Source organism: Cyprinodon variegatus, unplaced genomic scaffold (genome assembly GCF_000732505.1).
Source record: "Cyprinodon variegatus isolate N-32 unplaced genomic scaffold, C_variegatus-1.0 Scaffold72, whole genome shotgun sequence".
Taxonomy (NCBI): domain Eukaryota; kingdom Metazoa; phylum Chordata; class Actinopteri; order Cyprinodontiformes; family Cyprinodontidae; genus Cyprinodon; species Cyprinodon variegatus.
In genome coordinates this window covers 1,471,984-1,482,376 of record NW_015150525.1, presented here as the reverse complement: position 1 = coordinate 1,482,376, position 10,393 = coordinate 1,471,984, and the positions used below count along the sequence as shown (strand labels likewise).

The following is a 10,393-nucleotide window of genomic DNA, read 5'->3' as shown; positions in this document are numbered from 1 at the left end:
TCCGCTAATCTGTGACCTCTGGTCTAGACCCACACAGAGGAGATTTAAATGTAGTTTTATCTTATAAATTAGGTTATTTTTAAAACCTTGAATTTAGTTTAGTGAATTTGCACCAAAGTGAAACGTTAAATCTGCAATAATTAGTCTGAGGGATTCAAGGTGTTATTGCTGCTATTTTCTGCTTACAATAAAATAATGAGAGTGGTGGCCTAGTGGTTAGGGCATAGCGCTTGCAATCATGAGGTTGTGAGTCGAAAACCCACTCCCACAGACTGCCACTTTGAGCAAGACCCTTAACCCCACACCGATACCCGGTCACCACACAATGGCAGTCCACTGCTTGCCAAGAGGATGTGTTAAATGCAGAGGTAAATTTCATTACTCTGTACCTGTGAAAGTGTAATGACAATAAATGCTGGATAATATATATAATATCAAATTAGAAAGATAAAAGTATCTTGAAAGGTTTTTTTCCTAATGATTCTCTAAATCAGGGGTCTTCAAGGTTTTCTAGGCCAAGGACCCCCAAACCAAGAGCAAGATGGAGCTGGGACTCCTAATCATACATGTACGAAATTGTTTTATATCAAACTGCTCCTATAGTCACTCTATTACAGATGGAGTAATGTAACAAAAGTTATTTCGCCCTGGTATTATTAAAGTATTTCTGATTCTGATTCCTGGTTGATGGGACAGGTGTTGTGAATGAAACGGTGCCCAGCTTGAAAGAGCTCCTGTGTGTCGCTGAATGTGTGCATTGATAACTGTAAGACAACTTCTGCCTCCATTGATCTGTTTACATCAGTGTCTTGAATTCATGTTAATATGTATTTAAACACATTTCAATTTGTGGAAAAAACTTCCACGACCCCCATGCAGTACCTCTGCGGACCCCTTACGTGTCGCGGACCCCCTGTTGAAGACCTCTGCTCTAAATCTGACAAAGGGCCTCATCAAAACACATCATAAGTCTAATTTATCAAATATAAACAGCTCTAGCACATTTCTTCATAATATACATACATAGATTTTTATCTTTGTTATACTTCCTGAAATGGTGAAGACTCAGCTGAAAGAATGAAAGCTTTCTTGGAATGAATCGCTTTGTGAGACAAAGTCTTCGAGAGCATCTAAACTTCAGTGGTGTCAAAAGTACACACATTTGTTACTTAAGTAGAAGTATAGATACTGCTGTTTAAAATCACTCTGGTAAAAGTTGAAGTATCAACTTGACCTCTTTACTCAAGTAAAAGTGAAAAAGTATGTGCTCCAAACACTACTTAAAGTATAAAAGTATAAAGTAATCTTTAAAAAAAACAGCCAGATGCCACTCAATGAATTGAAAGCTTATTTTTTAACTATTTCGAAAAATTCTTTGAGATAGAGCCAAGGATGAGGGAGGTCTTGTTGGTCTCCATCTTCCGATACGCTCTCGCCTGTTTCCGACCTTTCAGACATTTCAACATCTTTTACTGAATCCCACATTGTAGCATGGCATAGACAATTCACGTTTGGAGTTTGAAGCAATTCTGATGATTAACTTAAACTAACCAATGAGTGTTTGCGTTATATGACTCATCCAATTCCACTAGTTTTCACTAGATGTGGATGGAGCCAATGATCTGCATTGGATGGAGCACATGACGTGAAATAAATATTTATAAACATTAAACCGAAGCCAAGAGTAACGAGTAACTTTTGTTTAAAAAATGTGAGGAATAGAAAGTACAGATACTGGTGTGAAAATGGAGTAGAAGTCAGAAGTAGGAAGAAAAATAAGTAATGGAGTAAAGTATAGATACCTAAAAAGTGAACTTAAGGACAGTAACGAGGTATTTGTACTTTGCTACTTGACCTCTGCTAAACTTACTCAGTTGCACCTGTGCGTCTCCACTTGACTGTTGTTCTAGCAAGATGGAGAGGAGTTCCTATAAAAGGGGGCAGGTTTTAAAATAATCTGGCAACGTAGAAAAAAAAAAAAAAAGAAAAAAGCCAAAACAATCAAAGCAACCACAGTAACCGCAGCATGTCCGTAAAGGTGTGCCTGATGCGACTGTTTCTGTTTTTCACAGTAAGACCTAACAGATTTCCAAAACAAGTGTGAGATAAGCATTTGTTGTGAAACGTGTCAAAGCGACACACACAAAAAAAAAGACACTTTCCGTTTGACAAAGTTGGTTAAAGTTTGCTCAGCTGTGGCGCTGCAGCGGGCCCGTCTGGCCCGGGTCACTCGGAGAGAGGATGTGTACGTGTTAGGGTGAGGCCGGATGGCATGCCACTTCAAAGCCACTAACACTGTATCTCACCGTCTCAGCTGAGAAGTCTCCATCCTTCACGTTTCCTCTCACATTTCAAACGCTGCATACAGCAGACACATGCCACCGTTTCCAAACAGCAAACAAAAATATTTTTTTTTTGCTTCTTTAGAGGAAGCTTTAGCTTATTGCATCAACCTTCCTTTAAGAGCAGCAGCGACGAGCCCCTTTTTTGTTTTTTGCATAAAACCAACATAGTGGGCGTCCTGCGGTTTCTTGGGTTTGTAGTAAGGGGTTAGAGCCTCTACAGGTATACCTAGGGACTCGCCAAGAGCCCCACTTACCCCATTTATCCTTTCTATTACCCAGCAGATCTTTGCGAGACAGAGATGACTATGGGTTTCACCACACTCAGAGCTGGAAGCTCAGAAGCCACAGATGCCCCCGTACCTGCAGAGAAACAGCCCTGCACACTGGCGGGAAACTGGCTCTAAACAGCCCGGTGTTGGCAAATGGGTGTTGAGTCAATGCCACCGCGCTGTTCTGCTGCGTAAATGCGTATATTCCAGGAGTCAGTCATGATGGCGCCGATGATACAAGTCTGTCATGGGGTTCGGTGCGCATCTCTGTGACAAAACCCGCAAATCCTGAGCAGACACAACAACCTGAGTCATTTGGAGGCATGATTGAAATGACAAACTGAGCTGAATGTGGGCACTGAGGTCAATACCTGATACTTGGTCGATGTGAGGTGTCATAAAAAAATGTTTACTGAGATTTTATGATAGATTGACACAAAATGAAACATATTATTCAGGTGAAAACATCAAAGCACTGTATAACACATCCCAAAATGGAAACCTGAAAGGCAGCATCAGGAGGGCTTCACTGGAGGAGCTGCCAAAATATACGGCTCAGGTGGTAATTTAATGCGTTCCCACTCCACAAATGTGTCCTTGTGGAAATTGAAAATAAACTGTAGAACGTCCCTCATCACAAGCAATATAAACAGCTCAGGTGGTAGAAAGTACTCTGGTCAGATGAGACAAAAACCTTTTGTCTCATCATTCAATAATGTGGAATCACATGGTGGAAGGATTCTCTTCAGCAGGGAAAGAAGTCGTTCAGTTGATGAGAAAATAAATGAAGCCGAACACAAAGATGGTGGAAGGACCGGGACCTACTTCAGGTCAGAGATGGGGTGGAGGTTCACCTTCCTGCTGCAGAATTAACCCTGAGCATACAGCCAGAGCTGCAAACCTGTCTGCAGTACGCCTGGCTTTAGTAAATCGTTCCCCGTCAGCCCCCCTCACCACCCAAATGTACGTGGAGTGATGAACAGTTTGCACTGAAACCTTGATTACAATGCAAATTGTAGTTGACAATAAAGAAATTGATTGATTGACTGATTGGTTAAGAAGATGGGCTTAAAGGAATAGTACATCCAAAACATGATTAGCCTTCATTTTCTACTCACCCCCATGCTGAACAACACTCTGGAGTACTTTTTTGATATCTCAAATGCATCTGGAGATCTGGGAGGCTTCTTGCTGTCTGCTGACATTCAAATAATGGAGGTCTATGGTGACCGAGACAGAAAGGTCCATAAAAGTCCACAAAAAACGTGTCAATATTCCTCCATACTGCTCGTCCAATTTATTCCAAGTGTCCTGAGTGGGTAGCATCCAGAATTTACTCGAAACGAAGTCATTTAGAATGTTTTTAGAGCATAAACAGTAGTGTATAGGATTTCCTGAAAGCGCACACATGCGCGTTCACAACGCTACGGAAGCCGGCAGACCAAACCAGATGAAAGTGCGCATTCAGCGTCTGCTCTTCCAATAATGCAAGCGTAGAAGAAGAAATGTTCTGTTTACCTGTGCAAAGAAAGAAACAACGAAAGAAAAATGTCTGGTTTGGTCAGCCGGCTTCCGTAGCGTCGTGATCGCGCATGTGCGAGGAATATTGACACGTTTTTTGTGGACTTTTATGGACCTTTCTGCCTCGGGCGCCATAGACCTCCATTATTTGAATGTCAGCAGACAGCAAGAAGCCTCCCAGATCTCCAGATGCATTTGAGATATCAAAAAAGTACTCCAGAGTGTTGTTCAGCATGGGGGTGAGTAGAAAATGAAGGCTAATCATGTACTATTCCTTTAAATGGTCTAGTCAAAGTCCACATCTGAAGCCCTAGAAAAAAAAAGAAAAATACATTCTCTTCATTTAAAGGCATTTCTTAACTTGAACAACACCTAAACTGCTAGTCTTGGTTTAAAATTACAAAAGGGTCCTGGAGGAGGATGTGGAGGAGAACATTTGAGAGTAAATTATTCTGGGCCAGAGTAAATAAGGTTTACATGCTCAAAAATGGACCAAAAATCCCCAAATGTTTACATGTAAGACCTCTTATTCATGCTGCAAAGAGGGAATTAAATGCAAGAAACTAATAAAACCATACCTGAATGGAAAAAAAAACAACAAAAAAACAGGCGGCCTTGTGCAGTTTTAGACTTTGCGTTTGATGTTGGTGAAGGTTCTCAGTCATCCAGGTCATAGTCATTAAAAAAAAGGAAATAAAAAAACAATCCTCTGGACTTTGTTTCCAAGTTTGAAGACGTTTAACTTCCCATGTCTGACTATTTGAATCAAAAAAGCTTCCTGGATGGGAAGCGAAACTTCTTCAAACTTGGAAACAAAGTCCAGTGGATTGTTTTTAATTTTCTTTTTTCCCTTGGATGAATTTGCCGTTGCTTCATCAGATATGCATTTCTCACTGCTCTCTGTGTTTCGAAATCTGGACCAACAGAAACAGAAACTTGGTCTTTAGTTGGCTTCTGGGTGTTTTTTTCATGGCGTTTGGACTGTCATCAGTGGATAAAAGAATGAGGTCGATACCGTTGTTGAGTCTCAGATTACCTGATATATACCAAGTGTGTGTCAGTCTCAGTCAACCAGAGCGTATTATTGTTACTAAAGAGGGAAGGTCCCCTCGTAAGAGGACGGGCCGGCTAAACGCGCTAAAGACTCAAAAATTAAACATTTGTCTTCAAATCTGACTGCAGGCTTTCACTGAAATAAGTGCATAACCTGGGTCTAAAAGAACTAGGACATAGGGCTGAGTAAAAACTATATACTACTACTATAAAAAAAAATGTAAAAAGCAACAATTTACCTCACCTTCACTTTGATGTTTAGCTTGTTCTTTTTTTCTTTTATAGATGTCATATAAAATCTAAATAGTTAAATTAATAAATGGTGTTGAGTAGTTTTGGAGGCCCGTCACAAATATTCATCTATTTTGTTCCATTGGATGCTTTTCAAATGGAAATTAGAAAAAAAAAAAATGTAATCCAGAGATTAAAACTTTTTACAGACTAGTTTTTTCAAATTGCTTTTTTTTTATGATTCTATTACAAATTGCATTTTACAGATCACATTCACTTTAAGCCGGGGTCGGCCATGCAGAGAACTAAGGCCTCAGTTCATGGGTCGTGCGCGGTAATCACTGCGCCGACGATGCGTGCCCCAAACTAGACACATATGTCCGAGTTAATGTCCATACAGAGGAAAGCTCGCCCCCAGAAGGGAAGGTGATCTTTAAAGGAAAAGTTTGGTCACATTCAGAATACAAACTTCTGAAAGTACTTTAAGTATGAAATTATTACATACGTTTCGATAAATAAGTGTTTTTAATTAAGAGTAATTTTCATTTGAATGTGCTTTACTGGAGGCATCCATGTTTGTCAAAGAACACTACTGCCACCTACTGGTTTGTGACGTCACGGTGCGGTATCGGCTGTTGATCAAGTCCCAGTGCTGTATCTGGTGTTTGTCACAACGCGCTATTATCCAAGTCATTTTGAAAATATTCTCCTTCCAAATGTTGGCTACATATTACGGGTTTTTTTTTTTTCTCTGGCCAGAAGTTCGATGGCAAATCCTCCCTCTTCAAGTTGGCGATCCAACGACGAACCCGTCCGTGGAGGATCAGGAATCGGAAAGGTGAAATCATTTTTTTTTTTCCCACTTTTACCCGATGTATTCCAGCATCCAGCTGCCATGCATGTGGGCATTGTCAGTTTCACTATAGCTCTGGTGAATTTCAATGGTGAAGTCCTCTGGAAATCTTCAATAATTGTTGTTGATTGCAGATGTGTGTAGTAGTTCCCCTTGATTTTGCTTGTAAAGCGGGGAGAATGGCGCTAGGCTTACCGCACCGTGACGTCACTGCCGGGAGATGTCAGGAGGGAGGGGTTACTATATTTGGGCAAAAATGGCTGCTCCCAGACTCAGTGATCGCGGACGAAAACTGTATTTTTTTACCGAATAATGCTAAATTCATTAAATCACCGCAAACATATTAGCGTTAGGTGTAAATAATGATCCATTGATTTTGCCTTGCTGACCGGACTTTTCCTTTAACGTGCATTTAATAACAGCCTGATTGAAATATTAAAAACTGAAATTTGCACAAAAAAAAACAAAAACAAAAAAACAGGTAGAATAAAATTAGTAAAGATAAAATATGAAAAATTAATTGGAAAAGAAAATCTGCTCAAACAGCTAAATAACTCCCAAAATGTTTGTTTTTTTTAATTAAAATGTTTTTTCTGGATTACATTTTTTTTTTCCAAATTCCCATTTACAAAACACCTTCTCTACTTACAACAATAATGCAATAAAATTCACTCCATAGACCTCATTAATAATCGGTGCAGCCATTTAAGGGCTTCACTCCTGACTTGAGGATATTATCAATAAATTAAAAAAATTATTCAAGTAAGTAATTGTGACAGAAATTATATAAACTAAGGCAAACTAATACTTTTGCTCGTTAACGATTGCAAAACAATAATCATAAAAATAAAACCTAGACTTCTTTTAAAAGTTCATGACTCTGCACCGTGAGCTATGCACAGAAAGTCGCTTCACAAACCAAACAGAGAGTAAAGAAACAGGTTGTTTTACATGAGGTTTTTTAATCCAAAGCTGAAGCAGACAAAAAGTATGACAGGTGGAGCTGAACTGACTCTAAGACGAGCCTAAAGACAGACACATCTGTGCTTCACTACAAAAATGTGATGCTGAGGGGTCAAAACAAAAACCCAACCCAAAGCACTCTCACTGTGAGCGATTCATCCGTGTGGTTCAAATACTAAGGTGGGTGTGATTTTACATAGTAACAAAAACAAAAACCCAAATGATAAATTTATTGATAACTTTCTATGATCCCAAGTGAGTTAGGAAGTGTCCTGGCAGATTTACAACCAATCAGTGATGGAGGGAGCAGTGTGGTAACCTGCTAGAGGTCCTCACTCAGGAAGAAGGCAGGAGGAATAAGTTTAAACACCCAACCTCCTATTCCTTATATAAACCCCCTTATTGATGCATGACATCTTCCCAACACATTTGAAATCAACACTATCCCAAACTGACAGACATCTGCATAGCATTGACCTGAAAAACAATCTGCCGATATTTCCCAATCAGAGGGGTAAAATTGGTAAAAGCTTAAATGACCAAAACAAATAAAAAAAAAAGCCAAAAAGGGGTTAAAAGCTATTTGCAATAATAAGTAATACTCAGTAAGGCCTAGGCTATAACTGTCTTAGAAATATATGAAAAAATACAGTATCGTTTGCCTCCTCTCCGGTGAGCTACATGGAAAAGAAAAACGTTCTGTCTGACCGGCACCTATTTAGCTAGGAGAGAAGGGCTACGACTGAGGTGCTCAGTCAGTGGCGCAGTTCCCTTGTTTGAGTGCATAGGCCTCAGTTTAACATTCATAAAGACAAACTGAACCAGACAGACACTTCCTGTCAGAATATAGCCAACTCCCACAGGCTGGGAAGGCAACTTTTACATTCCTCTTGTCAGTTCAAAATACATCTGCTAATTTTGCATGTATACGGAAAGAAACCTTTGCTTATTTCCATTTTTTGGGGAATTAGCCACAAGATAAAACATTTACGGATAAGGGGGTAAAATTTAACTACAGCTAACACTAAGGCTCCATGTTTTATTCCAACATTGGAAGCCCCTCTGAGTATGCAACCTGATATTGTGAAAAGAGAAGAGAGAGAGAAGGATCCCAAACACCACTTCCTGTCTCCCTCTCCTGTTCCTCTGCATTTCATAATATTTATCCGGAGTAAAAACGTCTACCTGCTCATCACCCTGCAGGGAGCAGCGTGGCGAGCTTGTTAAAATGGCCGAGTAACAAAAAAGAAGAAAAAAAAACACATAGAAAACTTCAGAATTTGCTAGGAAAAATAAGACACTGAGAAAATCCATGCAGTGCGACTCGTGTCGACAATTATTGCTTTCTCCTCTCAACCTGGTGTTTAATGTGTGCATGCAGGCCCCACGCTCTCAGTGGGCAGCGGTTGTTGAGGCTTTCTTCCTCCTTTTCTTTAGCAGTGGATTGTTTGAGTCTTCGATGGTCTTGATTTTGATTTGCTCGTAGTCGACCCTCATCGTTGCCAAGGCACTGGTCATTTCCTCCTGAGAAAGAGAGCAGCAGGAGACGTCAGGCTGATTGGTTTAAATAAAGTTGGGTGTTTTATACCATCATAGGCTCAATTTATTGTAGTTAAGCTTTAGAAGCACTGCAGTTTAACCTGATTCATTGATAATAATAATACTTGTTTGTCTTTAAAGCTGTGAGAATATGGATGAAGAATTAACATTGTATTCAGACTTTAAGCTGAGGAGGAATGATGAGCTTTCTAGTGCATCCTAGACCTCAGATCCTCCTTACTGACCTCCTGCTTACTATATGTGCCAGCAGTTGTGCAACTACATATTTTTGAGGTAGATGCGAACACATCTTTGGCACCCCCCTAAAGAAAATAGTTGTTTTAATGGTTATAGAGTCAGATATGTGGCAGTAATGTTTGATTTATCTAAAGGTTTTTATCTGTTACTGTGTAAATCGGTTTTGCTGAAATTTAAGGACAGATTCTAATATATCTGCAGTGTGGGGACTATAAATCTGATAGGAGTTTAATTTTTTAAATGCTATTTAAAAATTTGCTTAACTAAGTTTTTTTGTTGTTGATTATGACATATTTTGCAGATATATTTTTAATACATAAATTGTTTAGATTTACTTAAATCTTATATCTCTTTATGGTCACACAAATTTGGACCTTTGAAAAATGTATAAGAATAACATAATAGTGAAGAGTTAAAATATAAAGAATAAAATACTTTACTGTAAAGTGTTTAAATAATATAAAACTGTCCACCTGGATAATAAATAACCAATATCCAGCTATGGACATTTTTACAGTAATGGATATTTGAAAATAGCAGGGACATCAGAGATGTGCAAAATGACAGCAGCATGTTATTTAACTGACTAAAGTTTTTTCATTACATTTGATTGTATTTGTTCCTGCTCCCGGTGGTTGGAACCTTTATTCCACTCTGGATTCTCAGGAGTGTAGTCTTTGTTCACTTTCCAATAAAAAAAAAGAAAGAAACAGGCCGTTGCTCAATATGTGTACTTGTGCGTTCTCATGTGCTCGTGAAACGTCATCAGCCTCAGCCCTCGTACTGTTCCGATTCACAAGAACAGCACTGTCACTACCCGATCCATCCCGGAAGCATGATCCAGATATACATCTGGGTCGGCCTCGATTTTATTTTGTTAAAAATACCTAAATGACATTTTCCCTCCCAAAAAAATATGGTAAATATACTAAAATATGTTGTGTTTAAGGTCAATCATGCAATTCCTGACAAAAAGAGATGCCTTAAAATCCTTTCTGCAGGACGGATCGTGTTTCCAGGACGGATCGGGTAGTGGCTGTGACAAGCAGACCGAGAACAGACAAACTCCCTGGATGTTTTTCTCGCCCCTCCCTTATTATTATTGTTTTTAGAGCATAAACAGTAGTGTATAGGATTTCCTGAAAGCGTGCGCCTGCGCGTTCACGACGCTACGGAAGCCGGCAGACGCAACCAGATGAAAGTGCGCATTCAGCGTCTGCTCTGCCGATAATGCAAGTGTAAAGCGTAAAGAAACAACGAAAGAAAAATGTCTGAGGACTTCAGTGTTGAGGAAGAGCATGAGTTCTTTGCTGAGCTGAATGTGCACTTTCGTCTGGTTTGGTCTGCCGCGGTTTCCGTAG

The 10,393-nt window shown here is 39.6% G+C and overlaps 1 protein-coding gene across 1 annotated transcript in view; it reads right to left on the bottom strand.

Annotated features, from left to right (window-relative positions):
* Positions 1-7,202: 7,202 nt before the first annotated feature.
* The window catches only part of LOC107083314 (MAP kinase-activated protein kinase 2-like), a 67,015-nt gene continuing 63,824 nt past the window's right edge, over positions 7,203-10,393 (bottom strand). Inside the window, exon 7 of the mRNA XM_015372438.1 lies at positions 7,203-8,759. Within this exon, the coding sequence (XP_015227924.1) occupies positions 8,628-8,759 (132 nt within the window). The 3' untranslated portion in view covers positions 7,203-8,627. The remainder of the gene's footprint in view (positions 8,760-10,393) is intronic.